Source organism: Anomalospiza imberbis, chromosome 5, assembly GCF_031753505.1.
Source record: "Anomalospiza imberbis isolate Cuckoo-Finch-1a 21T00152 chromosome 5, ASM3175350v1, whole genome shotgun sequence".
Classification (NCBI taxonomy): domain Eukaryota; kingdom Metazoa; phylum Chordata; class Aves; order Passeriformes; family Viduidae; genus Anomalospiza; species Anomalospiza imberbis.
In genome coordinates, this window is record NC_089685.1 from 26292940 (window position 1) to 26316471 (window position 23532).

At 35.9% G+C, this 23532-nt stretch overlaps 1 protein-coding gene across 3 annotated transcripts in view; it reads left to right on the forward strand.

The window, feature by feature from the left end:
* DOCK4 (dedicator of cytokinesis 4) overlaps positions 1-23532 on the forward strand; it is a 221471-nt gene that overhangs the window by 103459 nt on the left and 94480 nt on the right. For all 3 annotated transcript variants that reach the window (XM_068189962.1, XM_068189961.1, XM_068189963.1), the window contains exons 9-13: positions 4376-4457; positions 5036-5096; positions 6970-7102; positions 8597-8685; positions 21212-21337. In XM_068189962.1, the coding sequence (XP_068046063.1) occupies positions 4376-4457; positions 5036-5096; positions 6970-7102; positions 8597-8685; positions 21212-21337 (491 nt within the window). The remainder of the gene's footprint in view (positions 1-4375; positions 4458-5035; positions 5097-6969; positions 7103-8596; positions 8686-21211; positions 21338-23532) is intronic.

Below are 23532 nucleotides of genomic sequence, written 5' to 3' on the forward strand. Positions count from 1 at the left end.
TGTTGTACAACATTCCTCTGTATTTCACCACTAAGTGTGAGGATAACATTTTGTGTCTGATCTGGGTTTTATGGAACCACTGAGCCTTTAGCTGTAAATGAAGTCAATTCAGATTCAAGTTCCTACTGAACTTCCATTTACAGTATTCTGGAATGTAATAAACTTGGTGGTGAATTATGTGGCAGAATTCTCTTATTGCTCCTCATTGTTTAATTTGGAAATCACTGTAACTTATTTTGAAGTAGAGAGCATTTATAAAGATGTCTGGAAGTGGAGCTGTACTGAGGACTATGACTGTTTTGCCACAAGAATATGCCATGTGGTATAAATCTGGCCAGATTTTTTTTGATAGTGTGTTTATAAATCATAGAGCAAGCAATCTGTCTAGACTGGTACCATGTGACTGGTAATATTTTCCTGCTAATACTAAGGAAATAGGGGTCACATATGAAAATAGAACTATTTTCAGCCATGTTCCTTTAAAATGCATCTGTTAAGCCTGCAGATTTGGAACATGTTGTTACTCTGCTAATACATGAGAAGTTACAGTACAAAAATCCCTTGTTGACCTTCTTAAATTAATCTCTCCAGCATTAGTTATTTCCTTATTTTCAGTGGGAAGACAGCTGAGTTTAAATGTGTACAACATGTTTAAGTGGCAAAATTGGTGCTCATGAAAAGTTTGTTGTAGTCTAAACTCAAATCAAGTTGTCTTTATAAAAAGAAGAGGTATTTCTGTTTTGTGGTTCTGCTGTGCGTATTTGCTGTATCTATGTATGTTTAGCTGACTGCTGAGAAAACTGCTGTGCAATACTAGCTCTAGGTTTAACCCTCTGAGATTTTTACTGCTGTTTGAGGCCAAACTTTCAGATCTTGGGAAGTCTGTATTTTATTTTATGAAGGCTGTTTACTTTCCTTAACACTTTTTCTGACCTGTTGGTCTCTACAAAAATCCTTTGAAATGGTATATAAATACCCATGCTTTATGTACATAGATATAACATCGCCATTTTTGTCTTGTAATCTCACAAGTCTAACTGCTTGCATTTGCTCCCTGGAAATGTTCAAAAATAACCATTTTAATCTGAGGTGTAACTGGTACTCTCATATGTTTCTAGTTAAAAAAAGCTATCATAAAGCACCAAGCAAGGATTAAGATTTTATTGTTGTTGTTGTTTTCGGTTTGCTTATTTCATTGCCCCTGAGTCCTCTGTTTCAGTGAAAGAAAATTTCAAATACAAATGAGGAAAGTAGATCTGCATAACCATTACATATCTGTTGATATCAGGATATTTCTTTGTAGCATCACAGAAGTTTTTGGCTTTTAGTTATGTTGTGAATCATAATCTCATGATCTGTGAGTATAAGCAGAGCTTGAAAATTTCATATTGTAGTGGATAGTGAATTGGAAGCTTTTAAAAGATGTGTCTTTGTTTGTGTGGAATATAAACTTAATTAGATACAGAATACTCTCCCAGTTAAATATATTTCCCAGTTAACAGGTAAACTATGAAAATCACTTATGAATGGTATTATTCTTTGAACCAACATATCTAGCATTTGTTTTAAAGACAAAAACATAGTGAGATGTGATGTGTATGTATGTACATATTACTTTCAACTTGTTGTATAGATTGAAGATAAAGTGGTGAAATTCAGAATCACCTTTACTTGCCAAATTTTTATTGACACATACCATGCATGGAAGCTCTGTTACTCCTGGAAAGGACTTTTTCATTTGTATCCACCTTGGACTCGTGCTACACATAATGGGGTCCTAAAACTTTAGCTACTTTGGTAATATAATAAATAATTCTTGTTCAATGTACAGAGACCTATAAATAAAATTCTGCACTTTTTCTACTGTATTTCCCAATATTGCAAATTAGCTAAATTCTAAATGAAAAAGCATAATTATTTTGAAACCAGTTGTAAATCAACAGCAAAATACTAGCTTGTTTCTCTGTAAAAATACACTTACATAAACAATTTTTAAAACTCAGTTTTACTGTTCTCATGGAGACCTGAGCTGCTGAAGTTTGCTATATCATAAAAGGTGAATGAGAAAAACAGCATTTTGTTGAAGAAATAACATTTTCATGTATGTTGATGTGTGAGCTCCCCTCTACTGTTACTTAGGTTCTGCCTTTTATGATGTCTGATTAAAAAAGCTGTACAGCTGAAGATTGCATAAAAGTTTTCAAAGAATCTCATTTAAAAGTCTTAAATATTTACTTGTTCAGTCTGGCTAGCTGGCACATAAAAACATAAAGCATTCTCCAGAAATAGCTCTCAAGAAGTGTGCTCTTGAGTGCTACAGCATCTTGGGTTGTGTCAACAAGAAAGCAGCCAGTTGCATATGGGAAGTGATCATCCCTTGCTCAACATTGGTCAGACCATGCCAGTTTTGGGTCCTTCAGTACAAGATCAGTATTAATGAGCTGAAGTGAATTCAGCAAAAGGCCTCACTCACATTTGTGGGCAGGAGCTCCTGCACTGGTAGGTCAGGTTGAGGCAGTGGAGCTTGTTCAAACTGGAAAAGAAGCAGTTTTGAGGGGAGATAAATCACAGAATAATCACAGATGCGTAGAATGTTTTGGGTCAGAAGTGACCTTTAAAGGTCATCTAGTTCAGCCCCTCAGCAATGAGCTGAGACATTGTCACAGAATCATTAAGGTTGGAAAAGTCCTCCAAGATCATAGAGGCTTGGAGTCTTGCTGGTCAGAACCCTGTCCAACCTGACTGAGTATTTCCATGGTGGGGCATCTATTATCTCACTGGAAAACCTGTTCCAGTGTTTTACCACTGCCATTGTAAAAAAAATTCTTTCTTATTTCTAGTCTGAATCAACCCTCTTTTAGTCTATATTCATTATCCCTTGACCTATGGCAACCATCTCCAGTAAAAAGTTTGTCCCCATTTACCTACAAGATCAATAACATCAATAGCAGGACAGTGAGAGACAAGGGATACATACTGAAACAAGGTGTGCATCTGGATGTAAAGAAAAAAGTTGAGGACAGTTAGACACTGGAATGGGTTTTTCAGAGAGCCGTTGTGCTTTCCATAGCTGAAGATTTTAATGACCCAACTGGCTAAAGCTCTGAGCAAGCTAATCTGACCTGATAGCTGACCCCATGTTGAGCAGGAGTTTGGACCTAGAGGCCCTTTGAGGTCCCTTTTAATGTGAATGACTGATTCTGTGAGTGATCAATGCAGATTTTCTACAAGGCAAATGTTGGTGCAATAAAGATTTAATTAGTCTCTATTGAGATGGATCTTATCCAACATATTCCTAGTGATTTTCCAGCTGCATTTTGAAAAGCTATGCTTGATATAGAGCAGTGGTAAACCATGTTTAGCTTCTGGAATAAGCAGAAGATGTGGATACAGCTGAGAATAAAAAATAGGTGTACTTATGAAATTTTATTTCTGATTTGAGCATAACAGGACATCCAGATTCATGTGTCTGGCTGGCTGGGGGTGAGAGGGCGAAGGGAAATGTCTGTAACACTTACTTGCCTTTCCCATATTCCACATCTCTCACTACAGAATTATGATTATTACATTTCTTATGAGGCTGTGTCTTAGAGAAAATTATCTGAAGCATGGAAGGTTGGCTTTTTTATAATATTGCCATACAAGAATTGCCAGGTTTGCATAGAGTTTATCCATAAATCCTACTATCTAATTGAAATATTTGAAAGAATAATTTCTCTTCTGGTGTGGTCTTGTGCCCTCTTCTATTTGGAAATAAGAATTCTCTGCATCTTCCTACTAGCAGTATTAATACTTGCATCAGCTGCAGCAGTTAAGACCCCACAGTAGATTGCAAAACAGGATTTCAGAAATGAAATTTGCCCTGCTGGAACTTTCAAGACTCTTACAAAATTTCTAAAATCAGTGTACTGTAGTAAGAGGTTTTAACAGAGTTGTGTAAGAAAAATGTCTCTTATGATCATCATCCTATATATGAAAAAGAATATTGGTTGAATATAGACATGGTGATGTTGACATTTGTTTTGCAAGAATCAATACCAACTTACTACACATCTAATTTTAGTTCTAGGATAAATGGATTCTATCGTTTTTGTTTCTCTGTGTACTAGGATGTACAATATCATTCTTCCAAATGACAATCAGTCTTCTATTTTGTATTGAGTTTTTAGTAATTTTCTTAGGTGATTAAGTTAATCACCACCCTTCATTAACGTCTCCCCTTTTTTTTCATTTATACATACATACATACTTTCAGAAAGAAATTATTTAATTCATTATTATCTTGAGAAAGGTTGCATCTGGAAATAAGATCAAAATGATGTCTACTTTTGCTGTAGTGTTGTTCAAAGTATCTGTCATATTTGTTTTCTTACAGTGAAAGATTTTTTTTAAGACTGAATAGAAATGGTTTGCCAAAATGTCCAGAAAAGCCTGAAAGACACTGTTCTCTCTTTGTGGTGAGTTCTTCCTAATCTCAATATTTTTTTGCCCTGGATGTTGAGAATAGAAGTTGGATTAAATTGTTATTGTGTGGTTGACTCAGAGCTGCTCCCTAAGCTCGTACTTTGCTGTGAACATCAACTCAATAGGCTGGTTTGAGGGGCTGAAGGGTATGTATGAACCCTCGGTTTGAATGTTTTATGGCAGTATGTGGACACTCATTGAACTTCCATGTAGGCATACGTACCAGTCATTCTCTCTGCAACAAAGACCAGTTATGTTTCCTCCTTGTACTTTTTACACTCAAACAATTGTTTGTGCAGCACTCTCTATATGTCCACAAATGCATCACTATGTTCAAGGCACACAGCAAGTCTCTTGTGCCCTCCCACTGCTTTTGCTACATTACAGCAAATTCTAACCAGGATATTTTAGGATGCTCATTTTGAGTGCATGACTGCCAATTTAAAGTGTTGAAGGGATTTGTTAATGTTGTATAAATGAACTCAGTGGCAGTGAAACTGTGTGTGGAGGTCTCTTTAAAAGTCGCATTTTAATCAGGAATCATAAATAATGAGGTTCTGATCTTGTGCAGGATTTGGGTAGCAGTGAACTCAGGAAGGACATCTATATCACTGTGCACATTATCCGAATAGGTAGGTATAATGTTTTATTTGTTAGACATATGGCAGTAAATAAAAGAAAACTGCTTGGGGCTAGCTTTTGGGTTTGTTATAATAGCTATACTTTTGAACAAACTTTTGGAAAAGAAAATGCCTTTTTTTTTGTTCGAAAAATCACCTGGATTTCTCAGCAATGTTTTATGTTATTTATGAAGTATACTGCTGAGTTTCGATACAGTATACTTTGTTACTATCCCAAAATAAATGAAAATGTCAAAGATGAACTGTGTTAAGATGATGGAGTTTTCATGGGGAGTCCATTCTTGTTCTGAAGTATAATTTCAAGCATCCTTTGAACATAGAAAAGCTTGTCTGGACACTTAACCTACCTCATTTGTATATAGTATGTGATGTATATCTGATATCGTTCAGATTAATTTTGTCTTCTCCCTGACTCCTTTAAAAAGGGGGAGAGGTGAAAAAAATGGACAATATTTCATAAAAAAATTTATCTCTGATGCTCTATACAGAGATCAAGTCCTCTAGAAAAAAAAGTGGAGGAGAAGAAAAGTTAATGTTTGTGTACTTATTTTAAGTCCTCTGGGCTGTACTGATGTGAAACAATAATCTTTGGGTCTGCTTCTGACCTCTTCCATATATTGTTTTCTTTGTAATCTGCCACTAGTTGCATTGGTGCAGTACAAAATATAACTTTTCTTCCTATTTTTGAAAGACACTTTGGTTTGAAGTATAGTTGCTGTAACTTATGCTGAGTTCAGAAAAAAATTGTTACAAAGTAAACTTTATTTTGCAGCTGTAAGAAATAATTTTTGGCGCATTTTTATGCTGATTTGATATTTCACCAAAATACAGTGTTTTGGTTTTTTGGCAAGATTTTAGAAAATATAAGGTAAAGTCTTATGAAAGTGCAGTTAGAAGAATAAACGTTTTAAAAATATTAAAGAGTAGGATTTTTCCAGTTGTATAATTTTCAAATATATTCACAGCCAAGTTTATATGTGAATCACTGAAATATTACAAAGTTAAAACAACATTTATCTACTTTGTGGTGTGAAAATGAACAATTACTCTTCAAGCTGCTGTGATGCATAGGGATATTTGGAGGAGACATTGCCCTGCAGCAACTGCTGCTATAGGATTTTTTTGACTGAAATTAAGACTTGGTGGGAAAGATACATAACTGCTAGTGCACAATTGAATAAAGTTGATAGAAAGAGGGCAGTTTTGAATGCCAGGAACACAGCGGGAAGATTGATAAATTGTATTTAAATCAAATAGAAAAAGGTAGAAAAAATATTTTGTTTCAAATCTCTTTTCCTTGACTGCCTTCTTTCTTTCCTTACCAAAAATTGTTCTTCTGCCTTTTGTCATCTTTTCTCCCTGTGTTTCATCCTCTCCTTCTTTATTTTCCTGCAACTGGTCAATTATTCTCTTGCTGTCCAGTTGGTTATAAGGAAACAGCATTTGGTTATAAAATTGTAATGATTCGATCACACCTCTTACATAAATGATGTAGCAACAGCCGCAATAAAATTATTCTTATCAGACAGCGAATGTTGAACACTCTGTCATGTCTGAGCAATAAATTTAATTTGATAGTGTCATGAGGATTCTGTGATTGGGTATTACAAATTGGTGTTCGTTGAGTGAGGGTCATGAGAGGATGAGCAGAACCTCTGGTCTTCTTGGAGACCTTTCAAGATCACCACATAGTGGACTTGCTGTACCATTTACTATCTGAATGTAGTACAAAGATGGACCAGGTAGGTTCCCAGTGGGAGTACACTTGGCATTGTCTGAGCTGGATTGCTTGCTGCCTCTCTTCTGTGGTTTGGAGAGACACAGTTCCATGGATTATGAATCAAATATGTGTTTTGTTTGGCAGGACGAATGGGAGCTGGAGAAAAGAAAAATGCCTGCAATGTACAATATAGACGGCCTTTTGGCTGTGCAGTCCTCAGTATTGCAGATTTGCTCGCAGGAGATTCAAAGGATGATCTTGTCTTAAAAGTCTACATGTAAGAAATGGTTTTTTCTTAATTTTTGAAAGCACCTTAGAGTCATTTGCCTCAGAATCAGTGGTGTTAAATGCAGTGTAACTAAATAGCTCTAGCTCCTTTCTTTTCCAAAAATGCACAGTAGCTGGGTTCTTTGGCTTTTTTTATCACAGTGTGGAAATTTTGGCTAGTTCTACAGGTGTGTTTATAAAGTGGAAGAATAGTAAAGGTGAAGGCTACATCCTTTTAGGTATTTGTGTATGTATCAGCATTTTTCATATTATTCTGAAGCTCTCTTATTATGGCAACATAAAGTGCTTTTTGGACTTAAGTGCCTTGTGCTGCCAAGGCATCTAGTGGAAGTACTTTGTAGCTACAGGAAAAAAAAGCAGACACAGTATCTTTTTGTGAAATAAAGCAACTATATAATGGGAATAATAAAAATATAGAAGGCAGTTGGTGCTGGAGAGTGAAAAATCAAAAGTAGGTTTAAAAATGAATGCTTGATTAGATAGTGGATTTTAGCTGATAGCGATTGGAAGAAAGTTCAATTTTCTAGCAGCAACTCAATGCATGCAATTTCCTGCTGATCTTGGACATGACAGTAAGAACTGTTTTGTGGAATGGTCTAGTCTAACTACATATACCTTAGACACATATTGTCATGTGTATGAGAAAGTTCTGCCCTTCCCAGGGGTAGCACTCAAATCTTGAAGGCGTGGGTGTCTTTCCTCTGTCTCCATCTGTGGTGAATTAGAACTGCTGGAATCAGTGCTGCAGAAAAGCAGATTAGTGTAACAGTGGGCAGGTGGGCTGGCTCTTATTTAGACTCCCAGAAGATTAAAGTCAGATAAGCATTCACTCTTGGTTAACAAATTGCTAGTTTTGTCTACCTAATATATTTTGGGTTTTTTTTTTAAAATTGCCTGTTTATTTTAAGATAACAAAAACAATGGAAGAACAATTATCACTAGAAATCAGATTTATTGCTCAGGCTAACTCAAGTCTAGACTTTGATCATTAGAACACAGTCAGGTTTTCCTTATGGAAAACCAGCTATTTTCTAAATGTATACTGAAATGTAATTTGCTCTTTCATTAACTACCTCCTGAAGATAACCTTTTTAAGTAACTTCGAAGTGTATAGCACAGATTTTTCTGTTTACTAAGATCAGCTCTGAGTTCTGTGTCTTCTTTAGAGTGTCGCAAGATAAATTTCTGTGTGGGTTAGCCCTGAAAGATAGATCTATGCAGAAATGAACTTGGTCATGGCTGAGTTCTTCAGCACAGTTGTTCCTATCTTTCTCCTGTCCTTTGCCACATGAAGCAGGTGTTTCATGCTGCCTTTCTCAAATGGTAAGGGCACTGTTTCCATTGAGACAGGTAGTTTCATGGGGCTTTGTTAGCTCCTATTTGTTTCATGAGCTAAAGAGGATTTATTTAGGGATATGTTGTGAAGTTGGTCTGATGAACTTGTGTTCCCATTTCAGAATTAAGAAAGTTATAATTTTTCCAGGTGCAACACAGAGAGTGACTGGTATCAGATCCATGAAAATATCATTAAAAAGCTGAATGCACGTTACAACTTGACAGGCTCCAATGCAGGTGAGTAATTTGCTGCCTTTCTGTTTGCATTCTTAGGGGTTTCTTAGTTTGCAAATGAAGTCGCTCTATTGTAAAAAGACTAACATCTATGAAAGAAACATCTTTGCACATAGAGAAAAATAGATGAAAATGTACAAAACTGCTGTTCATGTGCACATTTTAAAATAAAAATCACTGAATTTTCCTCAAGGAACTATATAATATAAACTTTTATTCTGTGCTGAGGAGCTAAAATTTGCTGGAGTTCTGTTCAGTTCTGGAGCTGATCAAATTATTGATCAAATTACTGCTTGACATTTCTGCTTCACATTTTCACCAGGAATATAAAATTTGCCATGGACATTACTGTCGTGTTTTAGGAACGGTATTCCCCAGTTTAGTACTCACAACTAAAAAGAAAACCATGAGCCACTTTCCTGCTCCCTTTGGTGGGATATGCAAAAGGGAGAGATCCTGAGGTGATATGAAAACAATTTACTGGAAAGAGCAATGAGATAAGAAAAAGAAACAGAAACAGCAGCAATACTACTAAGAAAAGTGTGCAAAAGAGGGTGATTCACATGCAAATGCTCACCTAGGGCCTGGGCAACAATCAACAATGGTGGATGAGTTTCCCCTCCCTCCAGGCTCTCTCTTGACCTGAAGTCACATCTCTCTTTCCTGGAAGCCAGAGTTCCTTACTTCCACACCATCCATGATGTAGCTGCTATAGAATAGCAACTTAGACAAGCCCACACAGCTGCAGACCTCACCCCTCATGGCCAAAACCAGAACAATGATACATTACACTTCAGAAAAAAATGAATTTACAATCTGCATACTGACTGGTAGCTTTGCATTCCAGCTGAGCAAGATGCAGAGTTCTAATTTCAGAGCTTAACAATAGTCCTCACAGTCAGCTGTACATTACTGGAACTGTCTGAAATAAATTTGTGTGTGAGACTAAAGGAATGGGACACAACTGACCTTTGTTATTATGAGGTGGTGGTTTGACTCAGAGGAGATGTTGAATTTGCATTTTTTGTTTTCTTTTTTTTAATATCACCTTGCTAATGTTTTCTGAATTCTGTCATTCAAAGTGGGGGGGGCTCAAACTTGAAATGAAACCGGAAATGGAGGCTTATGAGTCTGTTGTCCCTGTATTCAAATGTTGGTTGTTGGTTTTCCCTGTGAAATGTCAATTAGTTGAAATATAACCATAGAAAAATCTCGTTTTTGAGGTTCCAGTGAATGGTATTTGTAATGCCATTCATGTAGTAGATTTCATACTTTAACTAACTGTATTGTACATTGCAGGCTTCTTTAACTTGATTTCAAGCATAATGTTTATCTTAAAAATGTATGTTTTGCCATCTTTAGTGGATAACCAAGAAGCACATAAAAGCTTACTTATCAAGACTGAAGTTATATATTTAACCATTTCTAATTTGATTATATTCTCAGATAGAATCTAGCCATATATATATGTATAAGGTTTAGAATATCACAAATCTTATTGGACAATAAGTATAAAAATCATGTACTGAAAATAGAAGGATACATTACTAAGTTTAATGTTTTGCTTCTTAAATATGTTAATTATATTAATCAAGAAAAACTTATACATAGTCGTTCTGACTGTCCATATAATATGTGCTTACTCTGTGATACATTGCTAATCCTATTCTTCCCTCATGAAAAAAAAAGTTCACAGTTAAATATGCAGTTCTTAGGTGACATTGGATAAATTTGAATACTTTTAAATATGTGAATATTCAACATGAAAGATGTGGCACATGAATTATTTTACATGTTGCAGAAGGCTGGAAACTAAAGGTAGCAAATAGATTAGTTGCATTTTGAAAAGGCTTGTCAGGGTAAGGAGGGCAAAGAGGGAAGAGCAGCACAGAATGCCAGTAGTGGATGTGAAGGTTGGAAAGAGAAAGAGGAAGTGAGCAGTGATGCCACTTTGAGTACCAAGCGAGTGAAAGATAAACTATGGGAGGTTATTTATAGCACACACATGAGATTCATTCTCCTGTGACTCCTTAGAAGCCTGAAAAAGCACTTGCAAGATTTTAGCAATATGTTCAGATACTTCTGCTGACACCTCATGGAAAATATTGTTGTTACACTACTTTTTATTTTTCACTTGCTGTCTTTTTCTGTGATAGTGTTCTGTGGCGGGTTCTGAAGCCTCATTAGCTTTGGCTGCCACCTTGTTGTTGTCAATAAAGGATAACACCTTGCATTACAGGAGAGAGAAGTCTTTTCTCTCCCTTAGAAACTGTTGTAGGTATGAGCCAGATGTAGGAAAACTTGATTTTTTGGTTTATATCACTCTTGCCCTTTTCAAATCACCTTGAATACTTAGAAAGGAAGCATGTTAAAAACAACAGCAAAGATGCTTCAGACTATAGTCAGTTCTCTAAGCTTGTTCCGTCTTACAGTTTCTTTCAAGTCAGGAGATTTTACATGCTTTAATTCCCACAAATTGTTGTGTTCCCCTGCTAAAATAATTTATCAGATAGTTCATAATATTCTTCAGGAAAAAAGTCTTCAGTTTTTGTGGCAATCTAAAAAGGAGCTCAAAATGTACTTTGAGTGTCTTGCGTGTAAAATACATAGTGACATACTATAGCATTTGTGTTTGCCACTCAATACTCCACCGTCAAAAACATACCTTTTCTGCCTCGACTCATGACAGTTCTTAAGTGCAGAATCCGCTTGCATCTTATTCTCAGCTTGTGTCTAAAAAGGACCAAATAAAGGCAAATTACTGTCATTTGTTTAGAAAGCCCAAAAAGGAGCAAGGGACAGATGTTCATCCCCTTTCCTCTTCTTAGTGGTGCAGGAATGGAAGGAAGGATGTACTCTCATGGATAATTTAGTATCCTTTGCTGAAGTGGGAACTGGAATGTGTTTTCTGTATGAATTTCCAATCTAACAGGGTGGAGTAGCAGGTAGTGGATGCAATTCCCATTCACCACTGGTCTTTCAGCTGTGTAAGGCATCACATTACTGGAAAACACCTGGTTGCCTGGTGTAAGAGATCAAATCAATATTGCAAAGGCCAAATTGTACAACCTTTGCTGCATTTAGTAGCTTTGTTATTTCTTACATTGATTTTCTGGTATTCGTAGAATGTCATTATTACACAAACCAGGTTTCAGTAATACCTGGAGCAGAGCTGGCTTTAAAATCTATTTTTTTGTATAATATTTTTTCCTTAGAATTAGAAGCTGGTTACCTTGTTTTAAAATGCAAAAAGCAGTGGAAAACCTAATATTCCTGCATAGACATCACACTTAATTGCATCAATTTTACAAGGAAAATAGCACATTTCTATTTTTGTATCTGTAGAATCAGAGATCTGGTTTGGAAAAGGATTTTCAGTCAGTCTTGCATGTCCCAGATGAGCATGCTAATTGCTTGGCTTCTCCAACTTCCCTGCAGCAACTATTCAACTTTGTATATGATCTGAAAATATTCATGATACCATGGGGAAAGTAGAAGTGGCTCTAAAGTCTTCTGAGTAGTGCATAATTTTCTTAAGTGTGATCTATATTCATGTCCTCTTACCAATCTCTCAAAAGAGAGATTTAAGCCTGAATCTCATGATATATATGAACGTTCTCCCCAGTGAGTTACCTGGTAAGTATCATATTTAAATGTCGATGAAATGCACTACAAATTTTCTTCATATTCCTATGAAGAGAAAGATGGAATGACTTACTTTTAAGGGGATGCAAGACATTCTGTTTTACTCTGCTTTTCCCTTTGGGCCCCTTAATAGTCTCAAGTGTAAGCTTTTCTGTAAATGCCGATTAGGATTTCCTTATAACAAGTCTTGGAAAGTTGCATGTGCCTGATGCCATAATTCTTGGAAGCTGAGAAAGGGATACATGTGTTTTTCAGTTGTGACAACAAAGGAGGTAAAAATCCTTTCATGTCCTATAGAGATTAAATTACTGATGTAAGAAATTATAAGCACATCTATCTGCTCTGTAGTTTTGAACTCGTTTGGAGTCCATGAAAATAACTAATGTAGTGGGAAAGTCTTTCTCTGTGCCATTACCTTGGAATGATCTGATGAATTAGACAAGAGTAATGTAACCTAATTGCATTTTTACTGAGTGCAGTGTGGTTTATTCTGTGGTACCAATGCCAAACTTACTTTGCAACTCCACTGGGAACACTGTTAATTATACATTAACTTTATTGATGTGAGTGCTTGAAACTAGAATTCCTTGGTTGATGCATGGAGGTCTTGAAGCCTATGTGTTGACAGATGTTTGCTAACAAGTACCATCATGAGGAAGGACAATCTGTCATCTTAAGGAGGAAAGTTATTCATCAGATCATAGAGTAAGGCTAGAAGGGTCCTCAAGAAGTTATATGGTCCAACACCAGCAGAAAGAGGAACCCACCTCAAAGTGAGATTGAACTGTTTTGAAGTTCAGTGAGGTTGCTCATTCAAAGGCAAATGATTTTAATTTTAATTCAACTGACCTAAAGTAAGATTCATAGACCATTCTTCAGTTTAGGGAACTATTTTACCTCATATGTGAGGCTTCTTTTCTTCACAGTATACCTGTCAGTTGCCACTAAGTCTCAGTCTGGCTCAGTGGTCATATAAGGATTGGTCAGAAGAGACATGAGGTAGACCGGCCCACTGCATGAACTCATCTGACAAGATGTAAGTTCTGGGACAAGTATGACAACGGAGACAGTTGGTTAGGGAAAGTGATATGTGCTTTGGGGCTTTCTCATGCCTGTTTACCTGCATTCAGCAGCCCCTTGGCACTCTGATGATATCATTTCTCCATGGTTACTGTCAAACACTGAGAAATTTAAAGGAACAAATACTTTGTTTCATTTCCTGTTTCACAAAAAGTAAGCTTTGGCTTACAAATTACTTGGTTTGGAGCAGAAAGCCTGTTAGGGTTATCATTTACCTTGCAGGGGAGAAACTGCAGAGGCCCCTTAATCAGGGAGCATCAATTTTTCACAGTTGTGAAATGAAGAGCTACAAGAGATCAAATGTGGTGGGGAATGGCTAGCTCAGTATAAGTCTACAATATTTCTAGGAATAGAGCTGTGGTAGCTTGAAGTATTTTCTAGATACCAGAAGTAATGTGACTGTGTTTACATGACACTACCCCAGCAGCTCGCAGCGTTACCACACTCAGAGTTGTTGAAGGAGAGCTTTTTTTTGTGAACCATCACAAGAAATCTCAGATGGGAAACTAAATGTGCATTCTCTGCTAGAAACAGCTATTACTTTTAGCCAAAAAGAAATCATAGGCTTACAGTGGAGAATTTACTGGAGCATTGACTGGGGAACAATGAGGGGAAATGATAGCAGGAGCAGTAACATGAACTTCACTGAGAAGGTAAAAATACATCACTTTTAGCTAACTTCTGGGCATATAATTAATCACAGAAAAGATTTCTGATGTTTGTATTTTATCAACAAGGTTCTCAGGTGTCAGCATTGCTTTGAAATGTGTTTTTTATCTTCACATCACTAACATTTAAACAACAAGTGCATTTGCTTAGTTACTCTAGTTCTAGGACAATTTATAAATCTGTCATTTTTAATCTTTGTTTTATGACAAGGAGATTATGTGTATTCCAGCTTGATATGTTTAAGAATTAGTTGTCACTGAAGGCTGCTGTTTGAAATACATTTAAAATAAGAATACTGCTCTTATGTGCTTCACTAAGTATACAGTGAATTAAGGCATTCTTTTTTGTTATCAAAAAATGCTAAAGCCAAAAGATTACCCATATAAAGAATTTTGCACATAAAGTGTTGTTCCAAGATCATTTGGCCCTGAAGAGATAAGGGTGTAATAGAGTTAAATTCGTGTTGTTTTCTTCAGTGTTGCTAAAAGATTTGTTTTCAGAGAAGAATGAAAAATGTGCCATTCTAATACTTCCAGGGAGATCTTCTATTCAGTAGAAACTATGATTTGTTGTTCAAGTCAGTACTGCAATGATAGAATCATAGAATTCTTTAGGCTGAGAAAGGCCTTTAAGATCATGGAGTCTAACCATTAACCCAGCTCTGCCAAGTGGGTCTTTAAAATATCTCAGAGACAGTGAGCCAAGCACTTCTCTGGGCAGCCTCTTCCAATGCAGTTTCCTCTTACTGCTTGTAACTTGAGAGTAGAGATTGACCCCTCCCCACCCTCACTGCAAACTCCTTTCTGGTAGTTGTAGATAGCAATAAGATCTCCCCTCAGCTTCCTTTCCTCCAGATTAAACAACCCCAGCTCCCCCAGCTGCTTCTCATAAAAACTGTGCTTCAAGACCCTTCACTAACTCTGCTGCTCTTCTCTGGACATGCTTCAGCACCTCAGTTTCCTTTCTGTAGTGAAGAGCCCAAAACTGAACACAGGATTTGAGGTGTGTCCTCACCAATGCCAAGGCTGGGGAGCAATTACTGCCCTGGTCCTGCTGGATACACTGCTGCTGGACGTGATTCAAGTGGCACTCAATTTAAACCCAGAAATTCCTTCCTAAGGCTGCATAATAACAATAGCTGGTTCATATTTCTATCTTGGAGTTGCATTATGTTTTTATAAGCCTTTTCCAAAAATTTGTTCTACTTGTTGGATAATGTTGAGTTCCTTCATTTTATCTACTAAAGGAATAAAAAGTCTTAACACTATTTCAAATAATTAATTATAGAACACATACACTTGATTTTAACTTCTTCAAGAATATATTTATAAGTTCTTTACAATTGTTACCTAGGTTCTTATGTTGGTGGGGATTTGATTTTTAACATTTTGTTCAGGTACCTATTAAACATCTGTTTCCTTTGAAATAAGACACACAATTGGAATGCAAATAGCTAAATTTCTAATAAAATTCTGTTTCTATGAAGAACTACACTTCATGAAGGAGAAAATAGCAAGTGTTTCCTTGGAACCTTTTTTCTGTTATTTGCACTAGAAGCAATATAAACCACTTTTAATTGCAGAATTGTGCATTTTGCACACTCCATAATATTCTAGCTAACTATCCAATTTGTAAAAATGTAATTTAAAAACATTTTGTGCAAGATGGTTCACCTTTGCAGTATAACATGGTAGTGTGAGAATGATGTTAACATGCCAAGTGACTTGTTAATAGAAAAGGGCAGCAGTGGGCTTGCTAAGGCAAGAACTGGAGACATTATTTCTGAAATTTTTATTGTCTTTATATGGTTGTTAGACTAGATGCTTATAATAGTAACTTAGCCTTGTGGTCCTTTATCCTTCATACTGTGGTAAGTCTGAAAGAAATACTTGATGTTTTATCATCTACCCTGTAAAGAAATTCCAAGCCAGTTTTCCTATGACAGCTAAATGTCATTTGCATTTAAGTGTTTCTGTTCCATTTGAGGAAGAAAAACATCCCTACTTTATACACTTGAGGGCATTTCTGCCAAAAGTCTTGACAAAAGAGCTCCAAGAAAGCTGTCAAAGTGTTGCAATGGCATTCATGCATTCTTTTTTTACTGAGCTAAACCCCAGAATTGAAAGCTGAGGAAAAGAGGAGTTCAGAGTTTAATTTTATAATTCAAATTAATCAGAATGAAGTCTTCAAAAAGGCCATCAAGGACTGAATCTACCTCTCCTTTTTTAGCTCTCTATTCCCAGACAGTAATTTGTGGGATTTTCTACATAGAGTTTTCTGTGGCCAAAATTTATACAACTGTTTGTCCCAGATCACATTAAATCAGTAAACCATTTGTTTGTGCAAATCTACTGGTTTTACCTTTACCTTTTTACCTTTGCACTTAGAGCACTACTGGAAATGGGAACACCTGTAAGCCCTCAAAAAGCTTTAACATCTTTAGGCAGCTTTATTTGGACAGATGCCTTATTTTATTACTTTTCTTAAAATACAAACAGTGCTGAACAACATTCTGTCTGAGGTTTGTTTTATTTTCTTCTATCAATTTTCTGAGCAGCTGCTAGGCATTTTCTTCTAAATATGATCTAGGATTCTCTGCTGCCAGCAGATAGAAGCTGAATATAAATTATTTCCCCTGCTCCCAGAAGCCCAAATGCAAATAAAGGGTTTATAAGCATAATAAGCAGATGCCTTCTGTCATAAACTAATGCAGAAATCAATAATGCGGTACAAAAGCTGTTTGAAGGTAAAATGACAAGTCTAACAAAAATCTGGGATGCTTATTCAGCAGATTGACAATTTTCTGCATTGTCTTTCATCTGAATAATAAAAATAATCTGTCGTGTATTGAAATTTAGTACAAGTTAATAGTAAGAAATTTCATGTGCTTGCAAAAGAAATAAAAGCATATCTATTTGTAGTTCCTTACAGAGTATTGTTGTAGTGGTTTCAAAACTGGGATGAATAAAGAATAATAGCTAACACAAGAGTTTTAATTATCACTGGGGAGGTACTTGAAGCTTTTTTTCTGGGGGGACAAAGCTAGACTACATACCTTATTAAAAAATTGTGCCAGTCCTTCAGAGACTGGATAATAATTTTCATTGTTATGTTTTAGCTCCTAATGTTCTAGAACTGGAAAATGTATAGTTATGAAGTTTTTGATGGCTCCCAGGTACAATAAATGGTGTGGTGGTCCTATCAACCACAGTCAGTGGTTGTGTGCAGTGTGTACTGACATGTTGCAGATCTCTATTTTGCTTTTGTCTTTGAAGAGCTGTCCCATCACAAAATGCTCTAATTTTTTCTAAAACTAATTTTTGCTGTGTGCAGTCCCCCTGCTGTTGGCAAGGATACAACCCACTAGATCAGGTTGCCCAGAGCCCAGTTTAACCTGGTCTAGAACACTTCCAGGAATAGGACATCCACAATTTCTCTAGGCATCTTTTTTCAGTGACTCACCACCCTAACCATAAGGAATTTCTTCCTAACATTTGATCTAAATCTCCTCTCTTTTATTTTAAGGGTGATGTGTTTCAACTTGTGAGTTCCTCTTTAATCTCCTTTGTTTTGCAACGTGTCTGAGGGAGTCCCTCTTAAGCTGAATCTGCACCTTTCTGAAAATCTGAATATCATGTGTCAGTATGATTTAAATTATGCTAGTTAATGCTTATTGATATTTTGGTAGCTCAATTTATAATAAGCATACAAACTCTAGACCCTTGCAAAATGTGAATTAATCCATCTTTTTAAAATATCTCTTCCCCATGATTTTTATTACATTTGTGTGATTCCTCAGTCATGATGGGTGTCCACTTTCTTTAGCAAGTGTATTGCATTCTTATAAACCCATGAATATGGGATTGCTGTGACTTGCAACTGGCCACAGGCTTTGTGTTTAGCTGACAACAAGGTCCTCTTTACCTATCTGGCTTCGGCTGGCAGAACTTGTCTTACCCTGCGTTGTTCTGACAGTAGATTTATTTGTTCTGACTTGTAAAAGCATATATCTAATGACAAAATAATAAATTTTATCTGCCTTATTATAGCTCTTGCATAGTTTTGTGCAATCATGTGGTGTATATATGCTTTGTATTTAACAAATAGTTATAGCATGTAGTTACTCAGTGTAGAGTTAACTAGCTATAACCCTAGACTAAAATATAACACAAAAGAGTAAAGACATATGACCATAACTGACACCTTGGAAGTACTGACATAGGATGATACTAGAGACCTGTGAACAGCTCACCAGTGGCCAATTACTGGTCATCAAATAGTGTGAGCTTGAGAGCAGAATGAAACCAGTTCTAGGGGAAACCCTTTGAAATGCAATATGTTCCTTTTGCCCATCTCAATATCCTGAATGTAACAAATCATTGGGAATTCAGGCAACCTGTTCTGTATTGTGGGTATCACACCTCAGTAGCAGTATGCCTCTTAGGATTTTAGGTCCTTAATGGAGAGTAGCCTGGGTGTCTTGCAAAATTAGTGGAGCTTTGACAGAGCAATCTGAATGCTTACCTGGGAACTGTGTTCTTTTCATTAATTATGTAAAAGTACATGTGCTCCTAACTTTAGCATTTTACCAGATTTATCAGTTCTACTTCCCTTATTGTCAATTCCCTTTTGTTTGACAGCTGGGTCCTCTGTGGCAAAACTGTTAAGTTGAAGACTTGATTTTTGGAGGTCCTTCAGATTTCCTTCTCTGTGCATCCTTGCTTTGTTTCCATTTTGGCTGACTTTCACTCTTTCCTATTTATGGGCCTCGTTACACCATATAACAATTTTAAGTAACTTTGCTATCTGTAATCCAATGTTCTTCATTTTTCTGAAAAGCTGGGCAATGCATACCATTTATGTATGCATACATAAGATGTTACAAAGATGTAACTAAACTATGGGTAAAATGACTTACCTGTGTTTCAGGCATGTTCACTGAGAGATTTCTTGATGCTTTTGGATGTATAAAGATGACTCTTCATTTTCTAACAATGAATGCCATGAAATACAGAGCTCTATATCTTTCTTGCCTTGCATGAACAAGTACTTCAAATCCTTGACAGATAGCTTTTTTCTCAAGTTAAAACTGTTAAGCCTTTGGTGCAGTTTTTTTGACATCTGATTTTAGAGTTAAATAAAATTCTTCAAGGAAATCTGTGAAATTCATACTTAAAGAAAATTGGATTTGGAGACTTCAACCTTTGTTTAGAAAACACAATAACTTTACACCAGGTGGTGTACAATATCTGATTATTGCTGTTGTGGTTGATGTGATCTGTAACAATAGCAAATGGGTTTTTCAGGTTTCCAAGGAAACAGTGCAATAAGGGCATAGGAGGGCATGATTATACATGTGTATGTATAACAATTTCTTAAAATATAAAAGCAGCAAGATTGGGGTTGGGCTATATATCCATTTTTATCAGGGAGCTATATCCAGCCTAGCTGGGTATATTCCCATATATATCCCCATATATATTCCCATACAGCAATGAAAAACTTTTCACCTGCTCTAACAGAGCCTGAATTTTGTCTGTATGACTTTGTACCAAGCTTCTGTACCGGCAGCTAGCCACAGTGCGGTTTGTTTTCTCACCTGCCCAAATAATGATTGTCACTTCTTCCTAAAGGTCGTTCACTGTATAACCATAAAACAAATTCCCCTACAAAAATAATTAATACCCATGGCATTAAATACAGTCCTTAAAATAGAAAAGACTTCACTGAATGCTTTTCCTTGTAAGATTTGTTTATGTACCCAGTTGGAGATGTGTAGGCGAGCTGTTTTTCATGAGAAGGAAAGTTTGGTCAGAGTATCACATTCTCTGGAGCTGCCAAAATATGAAAATGTAAGTGTAGGTAAGAGGAAAAATATAAAAGTTGTCATGGTAATTAGATATCTGATCTGCAGGAGCCTGGACTGGCAGTACATGGCACTGAATTTTGAGCCCTGATTTTAGGAACTGCCAGACTTCAAGTAAATTTATTCAGCTAAACAGTAACATGGTTGTAGGGAAAATTTCTTTCAAAGCTGAAAGGACTGATGACCTTGTTGTTCAGTCTGTGTTGTACATGTTATTTGCTTCAGCTCTATCTCAAGTTCGGTATGACTCTTCTTTTGAGTCGTCTGTTTGTCTCCAGTTGTGGAGTGTATTCACAGAGTTTGCTTTTATCTTCTCCTTGATCTGTATGTTGACACAGGATATGCTGTAGTAACGCTGATGGTCAGGCAAGATTAATCTTTACAAGCTGTATCATTCAGACACTTGCCTCAGTGATTATATTTGAAATAACCAAAAGGCATGCCTGTTGCTTTTGTTAATCTCAGCTGTAATGAAGAATGCTCTTTGCAATTTATTTGTATACTGCAGATGAAGTAGAAGTTATGCTTCCTTAGTTCTAGAGGAATAAAAATTGGAAAATTATTATATGGCCATCCTTGCATTTTGCATGTCTTCTAGCAAACATAAGAAAGAGTGTGATTGATTAAATCTGATAAATGTTGAACAAAAATTGTAATTTCAGTCATTATGAAATTGCTGTTCCTAAGAATACCAATTATGCTATATTAGCTTGCTAGAATTTTTTTCTTCAGATTTTGGTTGAATAAATTGTATAACTTTATACGAGGTAATATAAAATGATACAATGTGATGGGACTTCTTTCACTCATAGCTCGGGACTGTTTTTCTTGCATGCCAATAAAGGCAGGATTGTTTTTAAGGAAGTTAAAAATAAAATGGTAACAAGTAATCTGATTGAAATTTCTCCAAACGACCTCTTTCTCGTTCTCTTTTTAGTTAAAACATTAGTCCATCCCTACTGATGCAATTTTTATTCATGTCATTGTGGTTTAATTTGCTAATTTGCTAATTATCAGTAATAATTAGTAATGATTTGCTAATGATTTCATGGGTTGTTGTTTTCAAGACTTTACTGATTTTTGGATGTTGATACCTTTCGCAATTACACTTAAAAATTGAATTGGGTTGGCTTGTTATTACTAAACTTCCTCTGAATTTTCTGTTCTCACGAATGCATATGTACTAGCAAATATATAAAATTGTTAAGCAATACTGATAATAATATGTTTGAATATCTAAATTTTCATAGTTTTTCTCATCATTTTCAGGTCTGGCAGTTTCTCTTCAGTTGCTTCATGGAGACATAGAACAAATTAGGAGGGAGTATACATCTAGATTTACCCATGGAGTATCCATAACAAGGAAACTAGGTTTTTCCAATATTATAATGCCTGGTAAGTTAAAGAGAAAACTATCCTAATATGCAGTAAAAGAAAAAATTTATGAGAAATTACTTGATTATCACCTGGTTTTCAAATGAATACTGTATTCTGAAACTTCTTAAGCAGTTCCCAAGACTTTTATATTACCATTTTTTCATAAAGATAGAAGAAAACTGTGTCCCAGTGGCCCCATTACATTATATTGTATAGTTGCTATGCCAGTGTCAAAAAAAGCTTATGGCTCTAGCAGCCTTTTTTTGAGAGATGGAACCTCACTTTATAAAAGTGAAGATGACTGAATGCAAGACTGCTGAGCTCTATGCAGGTGAAAAGATAATCAGAAGAACATTTTGTTCATAGGAGCTGGTAGCTTTTTAAATAAAGACACACAGAATTTCACTGGTACTGTACAGTTTCTGCTTTCACAAGGTTTGTGTCTCTAAGACTGGAAATGGATAATAATATAGATGTGGAGACTTCATTTTGCTTATATTATTTGACAAAATATGCAAGTAGTTAAACCAGTGCTAAGGAAGGTGGAATGATTGTGTCAGTGTGAATGTGAAGAAGTAAATATAGGAAGAAGATCATAGAACAATTTATAGCTACATCCCTGAAATTAAATTTTTAAAAAGTTCAGTGGGTGCTGAAAATTAGGAAGCAAATGTCTCTTTAAAGGAAAAGCATACTTTCAAGCAGATCAGTTTGGCATGATTATGGTGTTATGTTGTTGCTGAGAAATGTTGCAGGGAGGAGCTCACATCTTAGTTTTAGCTGAGTCTATGCATACAGTCTTGACTTTCTCAAATGTAAATCACATTTTTAAAAGGACTATCTTCATATAAAGATCTGTCTTTGCATTTCTGTGGACCTACATCAGAAGTAAACTAGGGTTCTGAGGCAAGAATAAATAAACTTTCATACTTCACTAATTGAGGAGGTCTTTAATAGGCATTTGAAACTCAGTAATGAGGCTCAGCTTTAGCTGTGGGCATGTATTTCTCTTGAACTTTTGCCTGAAACTTGACAACTGAGAATTCACTCTTGTGTGCTTACTGCCAATTAAACATCTGTCCTTCTGCATCCTTGATCAGCACTACTGGTCACTTAAAACATGCACATAATACAAGTTAATAAAACAGTTTCAGCACTACAATGAAAATGGTATGACTGCAATATTTAGAATAATGAAATGCATAAGTCAGGTGCCATTTAAATTGAAGTTAATTTATCTATATATATGCCTAATGGAAGCAATTAAAATTAAATTTTATGGCTTATTAGCTAGGCTTTATTTGTTGTCTTACTGTTGGATTTGAAATTTGAATCAAATGGGTGTTGTAAATAGTCTGGCAGATAGCAGTGGAAGCAGTTTTACTGAGCACACTGTAACTCCCATTAGGAATCATTTCCCCAGTTATCTATGATTTAGTGACCTGCTGCTCTGTATTATCAAATTTGCTATGAATAGATCTCTTATCCCCTCATTTTCCACTTGAGAAATAATGTGATGTTCTAAACTGCAAGAAACATGTTATAACAGTACAGTGTAATCAGCTGCTGGAGGAGTTTCTTGACTCATTTTCAAAGAATTATGCAGGTTCGCTTTTTCACTGTTTTAGTTTAAAAAAATATATGGGTTTGGTGTACTATTTTCTCAGTCCAGTTGTATACATGCATCAGTTTAAATAATGTACAACTTCTGTGTTTACTGGCATAGAGGGGATTTCTCCTAAAGAGAAATAATCATTTCAATCTTGCAATGATGAGTTTCAAGGACTAACCAGAGCAGTAAGCCCTAGGCCCTGAAATGCCCTCAGCAACCTAGCCTTTGAAATGCTTTTTTAATTTAAAGCTTCCCTTTCATTTTATTTCTCTTATAGTGTTGTTTTTTTTTTTCACAGATAGATTAGAGAACTTCATCTTTTGCCACTAGAAATGGCCATTAATTAGATCTTATTTTATATTTTTGTTGAAAGGGTGTTGCTGTGGCTAATTAGCACTTAGGTTAGTGTTGTGAATAAGACTCTCTTGAATTATTCAATAAGAAATGCTTCATGCTGCTAAACTTCAGTATCTCCCTTAGAAATGCCATATTTTAGGTCTCTCTCCTATTCTAGTGTATTTAAACTCTCTCTGACCTTCTTTTTTTGTCATACCAATCCTTTTCTCTATGGAGATTTTGCTGTGAAAAGTTACAGGGATCA